The sequence below is a fragment of the Coregonus lavaretus genome, assembly GCF_964263955.1.
Source record: "Coregonus lavaretus genome assembly, contig: HAP1_SCAFFOLD_2555, whole genome shotgun sequence".
NCBI lineage: Eukaryota > Metazoa > Chordata > Actinopteri > Salmoniformes > Salmonidae > Coregonus > Coregonus lavaretus.
The window spans coordinates 20,001-44,163 of NW_028163772.1; the positions used below are offsets into that span (position 1 = coordinate 20,001).

A 24,163-nucleotide genomic window follows, 5' to 3' on the forward strand; every position below is an offset into this window, starting at 1 on the left:
TCCACCACCACCTCCACCACCTCCACCACTACCTCCACCACCTCCACCACCAGCAAGGTGATTCAAAGAGTTTGGGTTAAATGTGAAAGACATTTCTGTGAAAGACATTTCTGTTGGATGTATTCAGTTGTGCAACTGACAAGGTTTTCCCTTCCCACCTACCTCTCCCAGCAGAGGAGTCTCTCCATCAGCCTCAGTGACCCAGACTTTCTTCAGTGTTCCTTGGTCATAGGCCTCATACGGCCCGTTGATCCTCTTACTGATGGCCACAGCCGGGTCCTGAGGAGCAATGATACAGCCTTTTACATTATGTTCTTTGTACCGGAAGGTTGCATGTTTGAATCCCCGAGCCAATCAGTGGAAACATTCTGACAGCATTTTCTTTGGCAAAACTGCACTAAACTCAACAAAAACATTTGAAAATAGGCCTACTCACAAAAGGCTATTATATTGGGAATGAGCTTTGATGTGTGAGAAATGATTGGATGGCGCGTGCATCGTATTTTGTCATAGGGTAGGCTACCGTGTCTCAGGCCTAGGTAGAGGAAGGAAGATGATTTCCAATAGGCCTAGGTACAGGAAGGAAGATGATTTCCAATAGGCCTAGGTACAGGGAGGAAGACGATTTCCAATAGGCCTAGGTACAGGAAGGAAGACGATTTCCAATAGGCCTAGGTACAGGAAGGAAGACGATTTCCAATTGGCCTTGGTACAGGAGTACTCATGGATGACTTAATTTCCCCCTTTCCTTTCCCCTTCATATGCCCGAGACCAAACACAACTTTTCACTTTGCATTTAACTTAACTATCAACCCGAAGAGTTTAAGGCAACTGACTTAAATGCCCAATGCAGCCGTTTTTATATCAATATCAAATAATTTCTGGGTAACAATTAAGTACCTTATTGTAATAGATTTCCGTTAAAATAGACAATCATTTCATTTTTTATAGCAGAAAACTATTTCTCAAGCAATACGTTTGCTAGGACTGTCTGGGAGTGGTTTGAGTGGGGAGGGGAGAACTGAAAACTAGCTGTTATTGGCAAAGAGGTTTGGAACTCTCTTTGTTATTGGTCTGTTAAACAATTTACCGCATGGTGATGTCACCATGGAAAGCCGAAACTCCCGCCCATGCAAACCTGCTGATTAGATGGTCCTGTGTAGATTGTATTTTCAACCAGCAACCATCAGGAAATAACACTGTTGGTTGGTTTCATCAGCTATTGTACAATCTGATATAACACACAGGAAAAACAGAATTTTGACTGTACTGGGCCTTTAAATAACCTCTGTGCCAAGAAGCCTGCGCTTGTGGAACGTACCATCCTCATATATAAACAGCTGGCTTCAGGTAAGTGTGTTATCCACACCTTTCTCTCTTACATTACCATGTTGCCACACAACCACTGTCTACATTAATGTCTTAGAATGACCACATATGAGGAAGGGAAAACATGACGATAAATAATATTCTGAGAATTAGACAAACTCTTCTCAGAATTTAACTACCACGTCACTGCGGCCACAATGGATACGCTCATTCCAACCAAACTATTACCAGCGCTCTCCTGTGCACGCACGCTAGTGGTGCCTGGGTCAGCTGTTTGTTCACCCGCACCCGCCCGCAATTGCTAATAACCCATCCGCAACCACCCGACTATATGTGATAAAGTGAAAATCTAAGGCCCAACATTTTGGTAGGCTATTTGTTAGTCAACTTGTCTATAATTAGATACAGTGGGGAAAAAAGTATTTAGTCAGCCACCAATTGTGCAAGTTCTCCCACTTAAAAAGATGAGAGAGGCCTGTAATTTTCATCATAGGTACACGTCAACTATGACAGACAAAATGAGAAAAAAAAATCCAGAAAATCACATTGTAGGATTTTTAATGAATTTATTTGCAAATGATGGTGGAAAATAAGTATTTGGTCAATAACAAAAGTTTCTCAATACTTTGTTATATACCCTTTGTTGGCAATGACACAGGTCAAACGTTTTCTGTAAGTCTTCACAAGGTTTTCACACACTGTTGCTGGTATTTTGGCCCATTCCTCCATGCAGATCTCCTCTAGAGCAGTGATGTTTTGGGGCTGTCGCTGGGCAACACAGACTTTCAACTCCCTCCAAAGATTTTCTATGGGGCTGAGATCTGGAGACTGGCTAGGCCACTCCAGGACCTTGAAATGCTTCTTACGAAGCCACTCCTTCGTTGCCCGGGCGGTGTGTTTGGGATCATTGTCATGCTGAAAGACCCAGCCACGTTTCATCTTCAATGCCCTTGCTGATGGAAGGAGGTTTTCACTCAAAATCTCACGATACATGGCCCCATTAATTATTTCCTTTACACGGATCAGTGGTCCTGGTCCCTTTGCAGAAAAACAGCCCCAAAGCATGATGTTTTCATCCCCATGCTTCACAGTAGGTATGGTGTTCTTTGGATGCAACTCAGCATTCTTTGTCCTCCAAACACGACGAGTTGAGTTTTTACCAAAAAGTTCTATTTTGGTTTCATCTGACCATATGACATTCTCCCAATCCTCTTCTGGATCATCCAAATGCACTCTAGCAAACTTCAGACGGGCCTGGACATGTACTGGCTTAAGCAGGGGGACACGTCTGGCACTGCAGGATTGGAGTCCCTGGCGGCGTAGTGTGTTACTGATGGTAGGCTTTGTTACTTTGGTCCCAGCTCTCTGCAGGTCATTCACTAGGTCCCCCTGTGTGGTTCTGGGATTTTTGCTCACCGTTCTTGTGATAATTTTGACCCCACGGGGTGAGATCTTGCGTGGAGCCCCAGATCGAGGGAGATTATCAGTGGTCTTGTATGTCTTCCATTTCCTAATAATTGCTCCTACAGTTGATTTCATCAAACCAAGCTGTTTACCTATTGCAGATTCAGTCTTCCCAGCCTGGTGCAGGTCTACAATTTTGTTTCTGGTGTCCTTTGACAGCTCTTTGGTCTTGGCCAAAGTGGAGTTTGGAGTGTGACTGTTTGAGGTTGTGGACAGGTGTCTTTTATACTGATAACAAGTTCAAACAGGTGCCATTAATACAGGTAACGAGTGGAGGACAGGGGAGCCTCTTAAAGAAGAAGTTACAGGTCTGTGAGAGCCAGAAATCTTGCTTGTTTGTAGGTGACCAAATACTTATTTTCCACCATAATTTGCAAATAAATTCATAAAAAATCCTACAATGTGATTTTCTGGATTTTTTTCTTCTCAATTTGTCTGTCATAGTTGACGTGTACTTATGATGAAAATTACAGGCCTCTCTCATCTTTTTAAGTGGGAGAACTTGCACAATTGGTGGCTGACTAAATACTTTTTTCCCCCACTGTACATGCAGCTTCTCTTCTGTCATTATATGTTACCCTGGACGACTAAATAAACCCTTGATCACCAGAATAATGTCATAACTCTATAGAATGAGTGCTTCCATCTAGTTTAGGGACTGGGGAGAAAATACAATAAAGCAAAAAAATATATAAAAAAATAGAACAGGAAAGATTTTCAGCAAAATGTCCAAAAGATGTCAGTTTCACCGGTTGTAAGGAAAATGAAAGCTGTGAAAACGACCCAATGTGTTTCTGATAAGATTTCAGTTCGACTTTGATGCATATTGTATGTGGTTGAAATACTATCAGCTTTTATGATGCTTTTATGATGAAGACAGCACCTCTACAGATGGTATCTAACTGAACATTGCATTCTCTCAAGATGCAGAAATAAAGAAATCATATTTCTCCACTCCTGCTCCCAAGTCAAAAATTTGCCTACATTTGGTGTATAATTTTACTACAAGAAATGCTTAATTCTGCAGGAGTTATTACTAAGGCTATAGCCCTATTTGCACGGGACTAGTATTACTACAGGACCTTGGTAATGCATGTATTACCCAGAATGTCCGTTATTCCAGAGGCGCAACATTTTTAGAATGACACATTTGGCGATGTTCAATATATTCGCACAAAACGTATAAACAAAATCATTCACTGTGAAAGTCGATACATGTAGGCCGTTCATATATAGGCTATGCGCAGCACTTCGTTCAATTTATCGAATCAAGAGGACTTTGGAGTTTGCCAAAATAAATACCTTATCTACACCAGTCCTTAACGCCATAATAAATACCTTATCTACACCAGTCCTTAACCCATAATGCCATAATAAATACCTTATCTACACCAGCCCTTAACCCTTCATGCCATAATAAATACCTGCATGTCCTTGCACGTTCCACTATGGCTAGCATCCCACCATCTAGAACATGACTCATCAGCTACCTCTATTGTTTTTATAAAGCACACTCAGTGAGGAAGAACACAGTCAAACACATCGAGGTGAGTTTCTTACCAATATGAGGATGTACTTCTGTCCCTTCTCGTGCAAGTAATCAGCGAACTGAGGGAGGTCTTTGAATTTGACTTCATCATAAGTGAAGTCCTTCTTCTCTTCCATATAGTCAATGTCAGTATACTGGATGTCCTGGGACAGAAGAGAAGCAGGTAGCGAATATCCAAAAAATATAATCTAATTGTATTTGTCACATGTGCCTAATAAAACAGGTGTAGACCTTACAGCGAAATGCTCACTTATATAGTAACATACACATACTATCATAGTGTAATAGGTCTGATATAACGCATTCCTTAAGGCAATAGGTGTTGAATGTTAAGTGTCATAATCACGCAGTATTTGTCTTTACAGCCACTCCAATTGTCGGCGTCGTTGCATGTTTACCATACATTTAGTCCAAGTTACTCCAATATGATGATATTGGCAGTATTTAGTGCAGTGCAGTTCATCCACTCAAAATAAGCTGCATCTTATCTTATCTTTAAATCCTATCTTCTAATATTAACGTCTTAGCATGACTGAAATGTATGCCCTTAAATGCATCTTAATATGAATGTAATGCATATAGGATAATTCAGAGACTATGCAGAGACTCAAATGTTTGCAACTTAGCACAACTTAAACACATCTGCTCAGATATTAGCATATTTTACATTACCTTAATGCATTCCCCTCACACATATTTGCATCTTTGCATAAGCTAAACGCATCCTCTTTAGCATATGCCTACTGGCATGCCTGCAAGGTTCAGACCTTGATGTGAGTGCTAGTGACTTGGCTAATGTGTAGCGGAACCTTGGGAGGATTCTAGAGTGTTAGCACATTCTGTTTTTTTTTTTTGGTCTGGGCCTTGATTCTGTGGCTTGGCAGTCCCTCTCCATATCACTCTAACAGATGGTTCCCAGCACCTGCCAGTTCCCCGCTAATGGTAATCAGTTCCAGACGTATTAGGATAATGTGCTAATGCCCTCTGTGGTCTAACTGATCGCTATCAAATATGTACCTCAATATATCCGCTGTCAACCAGCTGTATCTTAAAGTCAAATGGGGACATTAAGGACGTGGTTATTAAAACAACAAAGAGTAAAGAGTAAGCTTGTCTTGTCTGAGTTTTTTTTTTTTGTGATTGTTTGTGTCAAAGTTAGACCTCTCAATTGTCTTGGAGGTTAGTTAAATCCTCGCAAGAAGCTGATTAGTTTTCACATGGTAAATATGTCTGCCAACTGCAGGAGACTCCTGAAGGACTGGAGAACAGACTGTCAGACTCTACCGATTTGACAGGGAACAAGATTCTATCAGAGACCAAAAGGTCAGCACCCTGCTGCCTGTCCAGCTCTGATAGAGAACTTGATATCTCTAGTCTACAGCTGAATCCTATCTGGTGGTAGGTGGATTACCGTCCTTTGCTTATATCTTTCAGTGTGGAACTGATTGCTAATGATTCCTAGCAGTGTTTCCCTTACTTGTGGTAGGTGGGAATTACTTACTAATCCGTTGCTCCCGTTTTGTTATTGGTGGACATAGGTACGTTTTCACTTTATAATTCACTGGTACCTCATGGTTTTCCACAGTTCTCTAGTTCCCAGATGCACTGGTTTCCAGCTCTAAGATAGAAACTTGGTTCCTAAATGTCTGCCTATCTAGTGCCTATAGGACCCATAGTTCTACTGTAAGGCTCTTACATATGGCAGGTCGACAGCTCGGTTCCTCTCCACGGTTCTCTTGACTTCATCCAGACTGCCGTAGTCCCAACGAGACAACTGGAAGCCCAGAGACCAGTATGGAGGAATCACTGGCATGCCGATCAGCTGGACACACACACACACACACACACACACACACACACACACACACACACACACACACACACACACACACACACACACACACACACACACACACACACACACACACACACACACACACACACACACACACACACACACAGGAAAGATGTAACATTACACATACACTGATTCCAAATGTATCACTGTATCACAGAGCATTCATGCCTATCACTTCCAAATTATGAGCTTCAGAGTGAAAGTCTGTCTCACCTCCAGGAACTCCTGGACCACCTGTTCAGGTGTGTCTCCCAGCAGGATGTAGAAGTCCAGAACTCCTCCAATGGTTCTGTAGGTCACCGCTGGAGCTGGCTGCAGCGTCACCTCTGGACAGGGTCACAAACACAACCACACAGTGATGAGATATATTCTGATCTCTGGATCCGATAAATAGACACATCTGGACCTGGTCAGAACAACACTATTCATGTGTTTCTGTAGACTCTGTATGTGTGTGTTTTTTACCCATAGCGTTGCTGTTCATGAGGAAGACTCCGAAGGACTTGCCACTCTCGTCCTCCAGACAGAGGAAGTAGGGATAGTGACCATAGAGGTTATGTGTCCCCTGGGGGATGAAGGAAAGAAGAGAGAGAGAGAGAGAGAGAGAGAGAGAGAGAGAGAGAGAGAGAGAGAGAGAGAGAGGAGAGAGGGGAGAGAGAGGAGAGAGGGGAGAGAGAGAGAGAGAGAGAGAGAGAGAGAGGGAGAGAGAGAGAGAGAGAGAGAGAGAGAGAGAGAGAGAGAGAGAGAGAGAGATGGATCGAAGCTGAGGGGGTGGCGGCACAAACTAATCAGCTTACAAGACATTCAATTACCCGCCCTTTGGGAAGGAATGTACACACACACACACCGTGTTCACAGCAGCTGACAGATATGAGCTGTGCTCCTTATAGAACACATGCTGCTTGTGTGATGATGGAGAATGATCAATGTCAGAAGTGTGTGTGTGTGTGTGTGTGTGTGTGTGTGTGTGTGTGTGTGTGTGTGTATGTGTATATCAGTACTCACCCCATTAGGAAATGAATCTCGTGTGAAGATAGGCCAGGTCCTCCAGTTGGTGTCATGACGATAGTTCTGATGGACGTGTTCTCCCAGCCCGTATATATTATGGGATGGCAGTCTGGCAGACAGCTGCAGGTACTGATCAGCAAACACCAGTGGACCCAGTGTGGTGTCAAACCTGTGTGTGTGTGTGTGAGTGGAGGGGTTGGGTTTGTTGGGAGGTGGGTGGGTGTTTTTTGTGTTGAGAAGAGGAGATAGTGGTTGTATTAGAACACAGGGTATATATTGAACTGTACAGTACAGTATGTTGACAGGTCATTGTTATGGAGGAAAACTCCTCCAGGTAGCTAGCTGCAGTCAGACCATTAGAACACACCATAACGAGGCCTGTGTAGCTTCATCCCACTGACATTACTAACAATACATACATTGATATATCCTACCCTTCCTCCTCCTTGCTCAATAACAGAGGGGAGAGAGTGAGAGAGAGAGAGAGAGAGAGAGAGAGAGAGAGAGAGAGAGAGAGAGAGAGAGAGAGAGATAGAGATCAAGGGCAGTATAATGTATTGAGTGGTGTGTCTGTGCACAGTAAGCAATGTGCAGGGCAAGTATGCTTGCTTTTAACAACCTATAATGTTTTTATTACAGTGAGAAAAACATCAGCCAACATCCTGACTCTGGTGAGACACAACGAAAGGATTACCATTAGGTGAACTACAGTCTAAACTAAATCAATGTACAGGAAACCCCCCCTGACAGAGATAGAGGTGTCATCCTACTAAGTGCTGTAGGATGAGGAATCAATAACAGTGAGCTATAATGACCTCTATACTCCCTCTCCATCAGGAAGTCCACCTGGAGAGACTCCTGGTAATTGGACGGATGGATCACAGGAACAGGAACAGGACCCTACCACAGCTCACCCAAACACTGCACTATTGAATCTAATGGCTCTGTCGCAGCCGGCCGCGACCGGGAGACTCATGGGCGGCGCACAATTGGCCCAGCGTCGTCCAGGGTAGGGGAGGGAATGGCCGGCAGGGATGTAGCTCAGTTGATAGAGCATGGTGTTTGCAACGCCAGGGTTGTGGGTTCGATCCCCACGGGGGACCAGTATTAAAAAAATATGTATTCACTAACTGTAAGTCGCTCTGGATAAGAGCGTCTGCTAAATGACTAAAATGTAAATGTATGGTTGAAAAAAGTGGAGAGTTAATGGTTTTTGATTGGAATTACTAAGGGTTAATCTCGTTAGTTATTAAAGCCTGTGTCGCTGTGGCGAATAACACAACTGTCAAACAGTCAGAGAGCAAGCTGATATTATCATAGCTATTATCTCTACAGTCAATGATTTTCTCTCTCTTTCTCAACATGTGCCTGCTCATTTAATCTGAAGAGCTGAATCTAAACCGTTTTATCAGAACATCCATTGATAAGACTCTTATCACCAGTTATGTAGTAAATATTACCCAGTAATGTAGTAAACATTACCCAGTAATGTAATAAATATTACCCAACAATGTGCAATATAGCAAGCAGTATAAAGCAATATCCCTTTCTATCTCTGTGAGCCAAATGCCACTCATCTGATAAGCACATCGGGCAAAGGAAAGCAAAAGGTCATACCTTTTAAACACACAGTCACTGTGGTATATTTAAACAAAATCCGCTAAGTCACTTGAGGAAGTGGTAAAATGAACAAGTGGTGCCATCCTGTACTATCTCGTACATGGTGCACGTGTGTCTCTATAGCTGACAGATAGACCAAAAGCAGACACAGGAGTAAATTAATAAATGCTTCTCATTAAGTCCTATTTTCAGCAGTGAAAAGTGAATTCATTTGCATGTCACTCAGTCCTATTTACCAGCAGCAACAACAGTAGTGGTTTTAATGGTTGTAGCCCTTTACACTCGTACCCATATATGGGTTGAAAATGGCAGATTTGGGCACTAATAAGCACCTGGATTGGAACGCAGTGGCTGTACAGTAACATGCTATACATGACGTCAGAGGTCAGAGCTCAGTGGCTGTACAGTAACATGCTATACATGACGTCAGAGGTCAGAGGTCAGTGGCTGTACAGTAACATGCTATACATGACGTCAGAGGTCAGTGGCTGTACAGTAACATGCTATACATGACGTCAGAGGTCAGTGGCTGTACAGTAACATGCTATACATGACGTCAGAGGTCAGAGGTCAGTGGCTGTACAGTAACATGCTATACATGACGTCAGAGGTCAGTGGCTGTACAGTAACATGCTATACATGACGTCAGAGGTCAGTGGCTGTACAGTAACATGCTATACATGACGTCAGAGGTCAGGCTCTGCTCTTCACAGCGCTGTATGGGTTTTGACTGACAGCTGTTCTGAACTTGAGCACCTTGCATGACAAGAAGTAGCCCCCATCCATCTGGCTAATTGGGGAAACTTTAGCAAATGTTTGGTTGTCTGAGTGAGAGAAATGCTATAAGTTAAGGTGACTCTATGTATTTTGAAAGATGAGACGTTGAGGATTATAATACATACCGCTTTGATGTCAAACAAGCAAGCCAAACACCCATGAATCCCAAATGTGCACTTCACATTTCCAAATCATAAAAACTCATGTCACATACAGTGTCAACATTTATGATCACTATGTTTGATGTACAGTTACCAGATGAGATGGCTTCATACCCTGGGTTGTTCTGAACAGAATGAGCCTGTGTTTGATTATCGTGAAGAAAATGTGCATTGTTACACGCACCTGAATGAGCTCAGGACTCCTTTCTATGGCCACCAACATTACGATCTGTTTCTCTGAATTGCCATTTGAAAGCATAACGCAGTAAGATCGTATTTTATAACTTAGCTAGACATGTTGGCACTAGAACAAGCTTTCAAATCATGCCCACCTGACCCAGATTGCGATTTATAATAGAGGCGTTTTTTGGATTGCATAAACAACAACAGTAATTGTGTGATGGAGGGGATGCAGGGTTGTGTTCCAAACGAAACAACTACAAGTGTTCTTGCTCTAGTTCCTCAACATCACAGCCAGGAGAGCTAAAAAAAACACCTTATAGTGACTCTTTTATGACTCTTCTTTGAGTCATAAAAGTGCATTGAAATTGGAGAGTTGTGTGGTCACTGTGAGACAACAGTTAGTCCTCTCACTCAAACCCTTATCATTGTTTTGTCTTATGTTCCACCTACGTCACATTTTCCAGGAACATTCTTATCATGTTACTGAATGTATCCGGAGTATTGTCATATTTCGTAAATCAACAAATGTGTTCGAAAAGTACAGTAAATGTAAAATGCACATAAAATCAACAGTGTAATGTTTGGATTCAGTCTTGTGAAGTGTTGTGTACTCACCTTTGGTCTAATAATTTCCCCATTACCTCCAAATGGTGCCCTTTCAATTGCTACCATGGTTACGCATATGATTTTCAGACATGGATTAATTGACACAAGTGACCAAAATCGAACTCCTGTTGCAAAAAATTTGCTTAGTTAATTCACTAATAATAAGGCTTGTGTCGACGTACCCGGACATGCACGCAATAACAAACTAGCTAGCTAAGCAGATAGCTATGTGACCTGTTAGCAAAGAACGATATCTAACCCTTTCATCTGTGGTTTTAGCTAGCTAGCTATATTAGCTACTATGCTACCTAGTTGGCTAGATAAACATGGTGCTAAGATATCAGATGGGAGCTAATAGCCACCGTAGCTAGCTAACGTTAACTGGTTATCACCATTGAGCTAGTTCTCATAGTTACAGTAAACAGCAATGGAGAGAGATGTGAGGAGATGTGAAAGGGAGTGGAGTTACAACCTCGCTCTATCCAATCGTAGCAGTAGGCTCAAGTTACAACCTATTTCTTGACAGATAGCTGAACTAGCCAATTTCGTCCTTGCAGCTGAACTGTTTAGAGATGCGTCCTGACAGCTGAAAACATTTTTTGGGGGGCATAGACTACAAAATGTAAAAAGCGTTTCACAGGGATGCTGGCCCATGTTGACTCCAATGCTTCCCACATTTGTGTCAAGTTGGCTGGATGTCCTTTGAGTGGTGGGCCATTCTTGATACACACGGGAAACTGTTGAGTGTGAAAAACCCAGCAGCATTGCAGTTCTTGACACACTCAAACCGGTGCACCTGGCACCTACTACCATACCCTGTTCAAAGGCACTTAAATATTTTGTCTTGCCCATTCACCCTCTGAATGGCACACATACACAATCCATGTCTCAATTGTCTCAAGGCTTAAACATCCTTTTTTAACCTGTCTCCTCCCCTTCATCTACACTGATTGAAGTGGATTTAACAGGTGACATCAATAAGGGATCATAGCTTTCACTTGGATTCACCTGGTCAGTCTATGTCATGGAAAGAGCAGGTGTTCTTAATGTTTTGTACACTCTATGTATATCCCAAATAGAAGGCAAACAGTTTTTTTGTAATCTGTAGCACCATAGACTCCACTGATCAGCCTAAACAAACTCAATAACTCAATGCATGTTCACACTCCTATTGAATATGCATACACCTGTATTGTGAGTAGACCTATGTCATCTTAATTTACCCAGTTTTTCAAGAGATTTACCATTCAAATAACATTTTTCCCATTATGTTGTCATGTAGTTAAGATTTGTAAAAACAAAGTCAAATGTATTGTTTTTGATTTTTAAATATACAGTGAGCTCCATAATTCATTGGACAGTGACCATTGTTTTGTTATTTTGGTTCTGTACTCTAGCACTTTGAGTTTGAAAGGATACAATGACAATGAGCGTGAAGTGCAGACTGTCAGCTTTAATTTGAGGGTATTTTCATACATATCGGATGAACCGTTTAGAAATGACAGCACCTTTTGTACATGGTCCCCCCATTTTAAGGTACTACAAGTATTTGTTAAATTGGCTTCACAGATGTGTGTCGTTAGGCAGGTGTATTCATTTGTGTCGTTAGTGAATGCAGGAGAGCTGTTGATGAATAGTAATGATTCTAGACGTTGCTATTGCCTTTGGAGGTTGTTATTGGGGTGTGACAACATGAGGAAGACAGCAGTGTCGATGCAAATGAAGTTGGCCGTCATAAGGCTCAGAAATGAAAATCAATCATTCAGGAACATTGCAAAAACCCTGGCCATGCCCAAGTCAACAGTTTTGTTCATCATTAACAAGAAAAAAACAACCGGTGATCTCAATTATGTCAAAAGACCCGGTAGACAGAGGAAGACCACTGTAGTGGATGACCGGAGAATACTCTCTATGGTGAAGAAAAAACCCCTGATAACAGCCCAACAGATCAAAAACACTCTCCTGGATGCAGGTGTAGATGTGTCAAAGTCTACCATACGCAGAAGACTACACCAGCAGGACTACAGAGGGTACACTGCAAGATGCAAACCACTGATAAGCCTGAAGAACAGAAAGGCAAGATTACAGTTTGCTAAAAAGCACCTAAAAGAACCCCAAGAGTTCTGGAAAAAAATATTGTGGACAGATGAGACAAAGATTAACATGTACCAGAGTGATGGAAAGACAAAAGTGTGGAGAAAAAAAAGAAATGCCCATGATCCAAAGCATACCACCTCATCCATGAAACATGGTGGAGGGGGTGTTATGGCTTGGGCCTGTATGGCTGCCAGTGGAACAGGCTCACTTGTCTTCATCGATGATGTGACTGCAGACAGAAGTAGAACAATGAATTCTGAAGTCTACAGAAATATTTTATCTGCTCAGATAAAACCAAATGCCTCCAAACTCATTGGACGGCACTTAATCACGCAACAAGACAATGACCCTAAACATACTGCTAGAGCAACAAAGGGGTTTTTGATGGCCAAAAAGTGGAAAAACCTTGACTGGCCGAGTCAATCACCAGATCTGAATCCAATTGAACATGCATTTTACATGCTGAAGAGGAGACTTAAGGCAATAAGTCCCCGAAACAAGCAGGAACTGAAGATGGCTGCAGTACAGGCCTGGCAGAGCATCACCAGGGAAGATACCCAGCGTCTGGTGATGTCGATGCATCGCAGACTTCAAGCAGTCATTGCATGCAAAGGATATGCGACCAAATATTAACAATGATTACTTTATTCTACATTATGTTAAACTGTCCAATGTTTTTTGATGCCCGGAAATGGGGGGGACCATGTACAAAAGCTTCTATAATTCGTAAACGGTTAATCCGATATGTATGAAAATACCCTCAAATTAAAGCTGACAGTCTGCACTTCACCCTCATTGTCATTGTATCCTTTCAAACTCAAAGTGCTAGAGTACAGAACCAAAATAACAAAAGAATGGTCACTGTCCAGTGAATTATGGAGCTCACTGTATATATTAATACACACATGGCTGTCTCTGGGACATTTTATTTCTATTGAATATCGGCCTAAAATATCATCCATCGGCCTCCTTGACCCAAAAAAATTGGTATCGGCCCTAAAATAATCAATATTGGTCGTACTTTGGTTTTAACAGGAGTCATAATCATGGTTTTAACAGGAGTCATAATCATGGTTTTAACAGGAGTCATAATCATGGTTTTAACAGGAGTCATAATCATGGTTTTAACTGGGGTCATAATCATGGTTTTAATGGTTTTACAGAGGGACTGTATAATGGTTCATTTGGCTGGTTGGAGGTGTAATGGTTTAACAGGGAGACGGTATAAAGGTTCATTTGGCTGGTTGGAGGTGTAATGGTTTTACAGAGGGACTGTATAATGGTTCATTTGGCTGGTTGGAGGTGTAATGGTTTAACAGGGAGACAGTATAATGGTTCATTTGGCTGGTTGGAGGTGTAATGGTTTAACAGGGAAACGGTATAAAGGTTCGTTTGGCTGGTTGGAGGTGTAATGGTTTAACAGGGAAACGGTATAAAGGTTCGTTTGGCTGGTTGGAGGTGTAATGGTTTAACAGGGAGACGGTATAAAGGTTTGTTTGGCTGGTTGGAGGTGTAATGGTTTAACAGGGAAACGGTATAAAGGTTCGTTTGGCTGGTTGGAGGTGTGATGGTTTAACAGGGAGACGGTATAAAGGTTCGTTTGGCTGGTTGGAGGTGTAATGGTTTAACAGGGAGACGGTATAAAGGTTCGTTTGGCTGGTTGGAGGTATAATGGTTTAACAGGGAGACGGTATAAAGGTTCGTTTGGCTGGTTGAAAGTGCAATGGTTTTAGAGGGAGGCTGCAGACGTAACCACACTGTCTCGGTCACCAGGGGAGACTGACATGGAACACAGAAAACAAACGTGTCGTGTGTGTGCGTGCGTGCATGGACGTGCGAGCGTGTGTCTTTGGCGTCCTGACAGAATAATACATATTAATGAAGTGACTGCATGGTCTACATGCACCTCTAAGAGGATCAAGTCTAACGTGATGCTGTAACCAGATGTATAGGCTGCTGTTTTCTCTTGTATTCTCTGAGAGCATTAGTACCAAGGTTGGAGTGTCGCAGATAGACTGACGGATGCGACAGAGACTTTTTGAGACCGACAGATAGACTGACGGATGTGGCAGAGACTTTTTGAGACCGACAGATAGACTGACGGATGCGACAGAGACTTTTTGAGACCGACAGATAGACTGACGGATGTGACAGAGACTTTTTGAGACCGACAGATAGACTGACGGATGCGACAGAGACTTTTTGAGACCGACAGATAGACTGACGGATGTGACAGAGACTTTTCGAGACAGACAGATAGACTGACGGATGTGACAGAGACTTTTCGAGACAGACAGATAGACTGACGGATGTGATAGAGACTTTTTGAGATCACACAATCAGACAGAAACACACAGAAACTCACAGGACTTTCTTGGTGGCTGCCCTGCGTACTTGGAGGCCGAAGGGGTTGTGTTTGAGCTCTATCTCGTAGTTACGGGGGCCAGAGGGATGGGTGGTAGGGGGCTTGATGTGCTCATGGGGAACCTCAAATCGCTGTTTGTGGGCATCTGTGATCTGGAGACAAAACACAGGGACAGGGGTCAAGAGGACGTGTGTTTTGGTGTAGGTTGCAAGTGACAGTGTGTATAGTACACATGGGTGCTTATATAATATGTGTCCTATTGTGTGTGTGTGTGTGTGTGTGTGTGTGTGTGTGTACCTTGAATCTGAGTCGGTTCACTGTCTGCATGTCAGCATGGAAAGACAGCTCCTCTATGTCTTCACCAAACAGAGAGGGGGCAACCTTCCTCTTCAGAAGGGCCGACAAGCCTCCAATCACAAGCAAAAAGTTAAAAGCAGAAATCTATGTAGGCAAATTCAAGAGCAATTTCTAGTATAGGGCATGATATGTTTTGAATTATTTTAACATTTGAAAAAATACTGGTTCCTGAGGGTCAGGACTGACTGTGAATAAAGTAGTGATATCAAGTAGGAAAATGGAAAAACTTTTATTCTGTTATGTCTATCATGTTTAGCAATATGCTAAACATGGGGGGGGGGGGAGAAAGATAGAAAAGAAGAGAGATGGAAAGAGGGGGGATGGAGGAGGGGGAGAAAGATTGAAAAGAAGAGAGATGGAAAGAGGGGGGATGGGGAGGGGGAGAAAGATTGAAAAGAAGAGAGATGGGAAGAGGGGGGATGGGGGAGGGGGAGAAAGATGGAAAAGAAGAGAGATGGAAAGAGGGGGGATGGGGAGGGGGAGAAATATGGAAAAGAAGAGAGATGGAAAGAGGGGGGATGGGGAGGGGGAGAAAGATGGAGGTAGAGAGATGGAAAGAGGGGGGATGGGGAGGGGGGAGGGGGAGAAAGATGGAAAAGAAGAGAGATGGAAAGAGGGGGGATGGGGGAGGGGGAGAAAGATGGAGGTAGAGAGATGGAAAGAGGGGGGATGGGGGAGGGGGAGAAAGATGGAAAAGAAGAGAGATGGAAAGAGGGGGGATGGGGGAGGGGGAGAAAGATGGAAAAGAAGAGAGATGGAAAGAGGGGGGATGGGGGAGGGGGAGAAAGGTGGAGGTAGAGAGATGGAAAGAGGGGGGATGGGGGAGGGGGAGAAAGATGGAAAAGAAGAGAGATGGAAAGAGGGGGGATGGGGGAGGGGGAGAAATATGGAAAAGAAGAGAGATGGAAAGAGGGGGGATGGGGGAGGGGGAGAAATATGGAGGTAGAGCTCACTGTTGCTGTTGGATTGCTCCTCTCTGACCACAGAGTAGCCGTGATTGGTGGAGAAGAAGCACCATGGAGCGTTTCTCTCGTCCAATGGGCTCCAACAACATCCTCGCTGCTGACACCCCAGCTAGGGTAGGAAGGGAATCATCATCATCAGCAGCAGCAGTTTGTATTATGTATGCTATGGTTGGCCAACCTTCCTCCTTGACAGCTACTGGGAATGCAGGTTTTTGCTCCAACCAAGTTGTAAAACTCCTAATTGAGCTAATCAAGGTCCTGCTGGGCAGCTACTAAGTATAACCAGACACGCTAGATCAGGGTTTGATGTAAAACCTGCAGGAGGGTAGCTCTCCAGGAGGAGGGTTCGGTACTCCTGATATCTGCACTCTGTTTAGTAATGATGGGAAAGTAAATCCTCTAGGAATGGTGAGATGTGTTTAGGCCTGGAGTAGAGGACCCAGGTCTCCATGGGAACATACCTTAGATGCACCGGCATCAGGGAAACAGTCGACTCTCTCCGCCAGGGGAATATTGGGACATTCTGGAACCATGGTGTCTGTAGTCTCTGTCAGAGCATACAGGAAATACGTTTTTACTGATCAAACACTGACCCAACAACCAATCACAAATCACCACTGAGAAGCATTAGCCAACAGGGCTTCAGCTTAGGCTTCGGCTGGAATTCATGAAAATCTGCACTGTCAAAAAAATAATCTCAGTCATACATGAGTTCACTTGACATTGAGTAAATTAAATGTTTTTTTTTGTGAGGAGTAGGGATAATTATACAAGTGATGTTACTAATGTATCTGCCCTTTGAGCGACTGTCTGGGGCATGACATTGACCAAGGAGAGAGGATGAGTGGAAGCAGACTGGGGCATGGTTCTGCCTCATCCCTAATATACAGACCAAAACCATGGGCAGTGACCGGAAGAGAGAGAGAAAGAGAGAGAGAGAGAGAGAGAGTGTTAGGATGTATGTGTGTGTGTGTGTGTTTGTTTGCGTGTGCTTGTGTGTGTTTGCGTGTGTGTTTGTTTGCGTGTGCTTGTGTGTGTGTGCATGTGTGTTTGTTTGCGTGTGCTTGTGTGTGTGTGCGTGTGTGTTTCTATGTGGTTGGCATTGTCTCACCTCTAGAAAGTTGTTTGTGATTTGGAGTGACAGCTGTCATAATATCCATATCAGTGTTCTTTCTTATGCCCCCAAAACAACCCTTACTGTCCTCAGCCCTGTCCCCTTTCTCTGCTGTATGTATGTATGTGTGTGTGTGTGTGTGTGTGTGTGTCTGTGTGCGTGTGCTTGTGTGTGTGTGTGTGTTTGTGTGTGTGTGTCTGTGTGTGTGTGTGTGTGTCTGTGTGTTTTCTCACCGTCTTTGATGACCGAAGGCTCCCCAGTAGCCATTAGAACAACTAAAGCAACAGCCACTGTTGTCATCAGCAGGAACATGACTGTCAGAGTCACCTCCAACCCTGAAAACTTCCGCTTCCCCATCTAACACAGACACACATAAAAAGACATAGTGAATACACATCCACCAAAAGACACACTCTATGTGTCAGCATTCATCACCTCTGCTGACCACAAGGTCTAACATGTTGTCAACACTGTCTGTCTAATGAGGCCTTATGGCAGATCCTCTGTAGCTCAGTTGGTAGACCGTGTAGCTCAGTTGGTAGAGCATGGCGCTTGCAACGCCAGGGTTGTGGGTTCGATTCCCACGGGGGGCCAGTATGAAAAAAATATTAATGTATGCACTCATTAACTGTAAGTCGCTCTGGATAAGAGCGTCTGCTAAAATGACTTAAAAGTAAAATGTAGACTAGAGCATGACTCTTGAAATGCCAGGATAGTGTGTTCGATTCCCGGGACCACATATACATAAAAGAAGTATGCACGTATGACTGTAAGCTGCGCTTGAATAAAAGCACCTGCTAAATGGCATTAATTATTATATATTAGCTCTGCTATGGACACAAGCTACTGCTGTCAAGTTAAGGGACCTGAGGACACAAGAGGACACTACTGCTGTCAAGGAAAGGGACCTGAGGACACAAGAGGACACTACTGCTGTCAAGGAAAGGGACCTGAGGACAGAAGAGGACACTACTGCTGTCAAGGAAAGGGACCTGAGGACAGAAGAGGACACTACTGCTGTCAAGGAAAGGGACCTGAGGACAGAAGAGGACACTACTGCTGTCAAGGAAAGGGACCTGAGGACACAAGAGGACACTACTGCTGTCAAGGAAAGGGACCTGAGGACAGAAGAGGACACTACTGCTGTCAAGGAAAAGGACCTGAGGACACAAGAGGACACTACTGATGTCAAGGAAAAGGACCTGAGGACACAAGAGGACAAGCATCTGCGTCCTTCTTAGGAGACAACCACATTTAACTCTGTATCATCCCAGGCTGAAACAGCTTGTTTCTCACTGACACCAGACATGACAAATTGACCGGAGAGAGAAAGACAGAGAGATATAGAACATGAGTCAGTGGGATAGGAAGAAGACAAGGTGGAGAGTGTGTGAGTGTGTATGTGTGTGTATGTGTGTTAGAGCGAGAGAGGGCTCAATGCTGAGTGGTTCAGTGATCCTAGTGCAGAGAGCAGCCCCAGCCTTTATAAACAGACCCATCATATCTACCTACCTATTAGGCACCAGTCCCAGTACTGGTGGAGCCACAGGCAGGGTGAGTGTGTGTGTGTGTGTGTGTGTGTGTGTGTGTGTGTGTATGAGGAGCATGGCCAGCTTGTTTAATGTGGTGTGAAGAGCATACGAGGGCGGGCAAACAGACCGCCGGGGAACGTATGTGTGCCACCATTTGCCCGCAATCAATTAACACACCACAAATCACCACAAAAACACACAGTCATATATAACGTGACACAGCAGCCATGGTCTGTCAGACCCAAACACACAGTCACCAACTGCTCCATATAAACTATAAACATGAGATCCAAGATCCTTTGCATTGTCAGACATATGATAAGGATAATGTCTCCCTTACCTTCGACCTCTTGTTGATGTCGAAATAGCAGTTCTACCTGAGCTCCACAAGGACCCTTCAGACACCTCCTATACTATCATTAACAGACAGGGTCAAAGTCTCAGCTCTATAACCAACAGACACCTCCTTGTGGCAGCGTCAGGTAAGCTCAAGGAGGGTGGCGAGGTTCTGCTCGCCTGAGTTAGAGTACCTCACGATAAGCTGCACACCTTACTATCTACCGAGTTAGAATACCTCACGATAAGCTGCACACCTTACTATCTACTGAGTTAGAATACCTCATGATAAGCTGCACACCTTACTATCTACCGAGAGAGAGTTTTCATCTATATTTTTCGTAGCCGTCTATTTACCACCACAAACCGAAGCTGACAAAAAGACCTCACTCAACCAGCTGTATAGGGCCATAAGCAAACAAGAACATTATTATCCAGAGGAGATGTTCCTATTGCAGAAGTAAAGACAATGTTCCCGAGTTTCGCGGAGACTGCATTCACGGTAAACACTGTGTCGGCTCAATCGGAAATTACCTTTACATTTTCATGTGGCTCTTCTGCGATACGGATTGAATCCAGCCCTAAAACGGCCAGGGCTGCATGACAAGGATTAACTCGATTCTAGAATTTTCATGAAATAGGGCATGATTAACCCTGTGAACTTTTTCAGTAACAAATTAACACATTTTCTATTTTACACCATAGGTTTTCTAGGTGACAATTGTGCAACAGATAGATGTTTATTTTCTTGTAGCTTGATGAAAGAGAATCGAGAAGTTGTCAGACTAACGCATGTCAAACATTTCCTGTAATTAATTAATTTCGCTATCCATAGATAGTAATTAATCTGTTTTATGGTTATTCTTTCTCTATACGTTGTTTTCAGCCGGCTTTTTCTCTTTACCAACTCAATAACCTACACACACTGTATCTCTTCTGCCACTACTTGAGGTTTGCTTTAATGATTATAGAAGCGGCAGGCCAGCAGCAGTTAAAAAGCTAGGTTGCACAGTAGTGTAAGCTGGCAACCGTTTGGTCATACTCAAATAAAACACATGATTGCATATAGTATATTTATGAACACCTTATCTGAGACTATGTTTCCCCATTGAGTTTAACATTGTCTTACCTTGCTCCGCTCGTTGCCTTATTACTCAGTCACGCTGTCTTCTGTCTCGTCCACGTTATATCATATTACTCTGTCATAAGGTCTTACCGGCTATAAGACACGGTCTGTCTATGTGTCGGTGTGTGAACATGTGCTGTAATTCAACAATCTGTAAGTATTTATATCAATGTGTAAGAGAGATAGCAAGAAAGAGAGATAGTGTTTTACAACTTCACTGTACCCAACCAGCAACTATAACGTGATAACCATCACAACCAACAAATATCAACCAAGGTCACGTTTGCTTCCTGATATTGCTGTGTTAATGGAGGTGTGTGCATGCATGTGTGTGTGCACATTGTAATGATTTACCAGTCATAAAAACTGTCAATCGGCTTATATAATCATCATCCTCACATGATCCCCAATGACCAATGCAAAACATTTACCCACACTTTATTGGCCTGGGTACAAAGACAAACTATTACTGACTACAAAGGGAAGAACAGTTGCGAGCTTCCCAGTGACACAAGCCTACCAGACGAGCTAAATCACTTCTATGCTCGCTTCGAGGCAAGCAATACTGAAGCATGCATGAGAGCATCAGCTGTTCCGGATGACTATGTGATCACGCTCTCCATAGCCGATGTGAATAAGACCTTTAAGCAGGTCAACATTCACAAGGCCGCAGGCCTAGACGGATTACCAGGACGCGTCCTCCGAGCATGCGCTGACCAACTGGCAAGTGTCTTCACTACCATTTCCAACATGTCCCTGACTGAGTCTGTAATACCAACATGTTTCAAGCAGTCTCTGTGCCTAAGAACACTAAGATAACCTGCCTAAATGGCTACCGACCCGTAGCACTCATGTCTGAGCCATCAGGTAAACAGAGCCAGTGTCACTAGCCAGGGCCCGGTATGAAGCCATTAATACATCATAGGGTCCCGACCCTCCATTTGGCAAGCTGAGAGTGTCCTCTCCTCTCCTCTCCCCACCCCTCCCCTCTCCTCCCCTCTCCTCCCCCTTCCCTACCCTCCCCTCCTCACCCCTCTCCTCTCCTCTCCTCTCCTCTCCTCTCCTCTCCTCTCCTCTCCTCTCCTCTCCTCTCCTCTCCTCTCCTCTCCTCTCCTCTCCTCTCCTCTCCTCTCCTCTCCTCTCCTCTCCTCTCCTCTCCTCTCCTCTCCTCTCCCCACCCCTCTCCTCTCCCCACCCCTCTCCTCTCCTCTCCTCTCCTCTCCTCTCCTCTCCTCTCCTCTCCTCTCCTCTCCTCTCCTCTCCTCTCCTCTCCTCTCCTCTCCTCTCCTCTCCTCTCCTCTCCTCTCCTCTCCTCACCCCTTCCCTCCTCTCCTCTCCCCACCCCTCCTCTCTCCTCCCTCCTCTCCTCTCCTCTCTTCTCCTTTCCTCTCTCCTCTTCCTTCCCTCCTCTACTCCCTGATATTTGTATCCTCTTCTCTCTCTTCTTTCTCTCACTCAGTTGTTTTCAATTGCTGCCTCTCACACACAAGCTTGCAACACCAGCCCATTTCGATGGCCCAAACTGGAATTGGCAATTCAGTCCTGACTATCGATCCCGTTGTTTTCAATCAGGCCCCTCAACACTGATAGCTGCGTACCTAGCATTAATTCGTTTATGTGCGCGAGTGTTTGTTTGAGAGAGTGCGTGCATGCGTGAGTGAGTGCTGAGGGGGTGTGGAAATGTTTTTTATTTAATTTGTATTTATTTATTTAAAATGTTAAACAATACAAAACATACACATACAAACGACAACATCATACAAACATCTCACCTGCCCAGACCCACATGCTCACACCCCCATCTCCAGCGCCCGCATCACTCTCCGCCACATGGCCTCAAACTGCACCATTTTGTTTCTCTCCATCACCCACGAACTGTCAACATTTAGATAATAAAGCATTTTACCTTTCCATTGTGTTAACGACGGAGAATTGGTTAATTTCAATTTTTTTATATACTTTTTTCAAGGTGATTGATGAGAAAAGTAACGTATTTCACTTCACCCTCATATGCCTTGTCTTGAAATATGCAGACAGATGAGTTATACGTTACATTGTTATACTTCCGATGGCCAACTTTCTAACTCCGCCCACAACTTTTGGACTTCATAACGTTCCCAGAAGGTATGGATTATTGAGTGATTGTTAGTTTTACACTTAAGACATGACTCTGCCATGGTGCTGTAGAATTTGTGAATGTTGTCTCTTGTATAATAAATTATATACAATAGTTTATGCTGGATTAATCGTACATTTTCGATAACAATAATTTAGTTAGTTACAGTGGGGGAAAAAAGTATTTAGTCAGCCACCAATTGTGCAAGTTCTCCCACTTAAAAAGATGAGAGAGGCCTGTAATTTTCATCATAGGTACACGTCAACTATGACAGACAAAATGATTTTTTTTTTCTCCAGAAAATCACATTGTAGGATTTTTAATGAATTTATTTGCAAATTATGGTGGAAAATAAGTATTTGGTCAATAACAAAAGTTTCTCAATACTTTGTTATATACCCTTTGTTGGCAATACCACAGGTCAAACGTTTTCTGTAAGTCATCACAAGGTTTTCACACACTGTTGCTGGTATTTTGGCCCATTCCTCCATGCAGATCTCCTCTAGAGCAGTGATGTTTTGGGGCTGTCGCTGGGCAACACGGACTTTCAACTCCCTCCAAAGATGTTCTATGGGGTTGAGATCTGGAGACTGGCTAGGCCACTCCAGGACCTTGAAATGCTTCTTACGAAGCCACTCCTTCGTTGCCCGGGCGGTGTCTTTGGGATCATTGTCATGCTGAAAGACCCAGCCACGTTTCATCTTCAATGCCCTTGCTGATGGAAGGAGGTTTTCACTCAAAATCTCACGATACATGGCCCCTTTCATTCTTTCCTTTACACGGATCAGTCGTCCTGGTCCCTTTGCAGAAAAACAGCCCCAAAGCATGATGTTTCCACCCCCATGCTTCACAGTAGGTATGGTGTTCTTTGGATGCAACTCAGCATTCTTTGTCCTCCAAACACGACGAGTTGAGTTTTTACCAAAAAGTTATATTTTAGTTTCGTCTGACCATATGACATTCTCCCAATCCTCTTCTGGATCATCCAAATGCACTCTAGCAAACTTCAGACGGAACTGGACATGTACTGGCTTAAGCAGGGGGACAAGTCTGGCATTGCAGGATTTGAGTCCCTGGCGGCGTAGTGTGTTACTGATGGTAGGCTTTGTTACTTTGGTCCCAGCTCTCTGCAGGTCATTCACTAGGTCCCCCCGTGTGGTTCTGGGATTTTTGCTCACCGTTCTTGTGATCATTTTGACCCCACGGGGTGAGATCTTGCATGGAGCCCCAGATCGAGGGAGATTATCAGTGGTCTTGTATGTCTTCCATTTCCTAATAATTGCTCCCACAGTTGATTTCTTCAAACCAAGCTGCTTACCTATTGCAGATTCAGTCTTCCCAGCCTGGTGCAGGTCTACAATTTTGTTTCTGGTGTCCTTTGACAGCTCTTTGGTCTTGGCCATAGTGGAGTTTGGAGTGTGACTGTTTGAGGTTGTGGACAGGTTTATTTTATACTGATAACAAGTTCAAACAGGTGCCATTAATACAGGTAACGAGTGGAGGACAGAGGAGCCTCTTAAAGAAGAAGTTACAGGTCTGTGAGAGCCAGAAATCTTGCTTGTTTGTAGGTGACCAAATATTTATTTTCCACCATAATTTG

The 24,163-nt window shown here is 43.7% G+C and overlaps 1 protein-coding gene across 1 annotated transcript in view; it reads right to left on the reverse strand.

Annotated features, from left to right (window-relative positions):
* Positions 1–17,810, reverse strand: part of LOC311117788 (sucrase-isomaltase, intestinal-like) — a gene marked incomplete at both ends in the record, with an annotated part of 36,769 nt that extends 18,959 nt beyond the window's left edge. Inside the window, 11 exons of the mRNA XM_084192702.1 lie at positions 163–279; positions 4,354–4,485; positions 6,039–6,164; positions 6,414–6,526; positions 6,666–6,765; positions 7,206–7,377; positions 15,018–15,169; positions 15,315–15,424; positions 16,328–16,448; positions 16,801–16,886; positions 17,687–17,810. Of these exons, the coding sequence (XP_084048828.1) occupies positions 163–279; positions 4,354–4,485; positions 6,039–6,164; positions 6,414–6,526; positions 6,666–6,765; positions 7,206–7,377; positions 15,018–15,169; positions 15,315–15,424; positions 16,328–16,448; positions 16,801–16,886; positions 17,687–17,810 (1,353 nt within the window). The remainder of the gene's footprint in view (positions 1–162; positions 280–4,353; positions 4,486–6,038; positions 6,165–6,413; positions 6,527–6,665; positions 6,766–7,205; positions 7,378–15,017; positions 15,170–15,314; positions 15,425–16,327; positions 16,449–16,800; positions 16,887–17,686) is intronic.
* Positions 17,811–24,163: the final 6,353 nt, after the last annotated feature.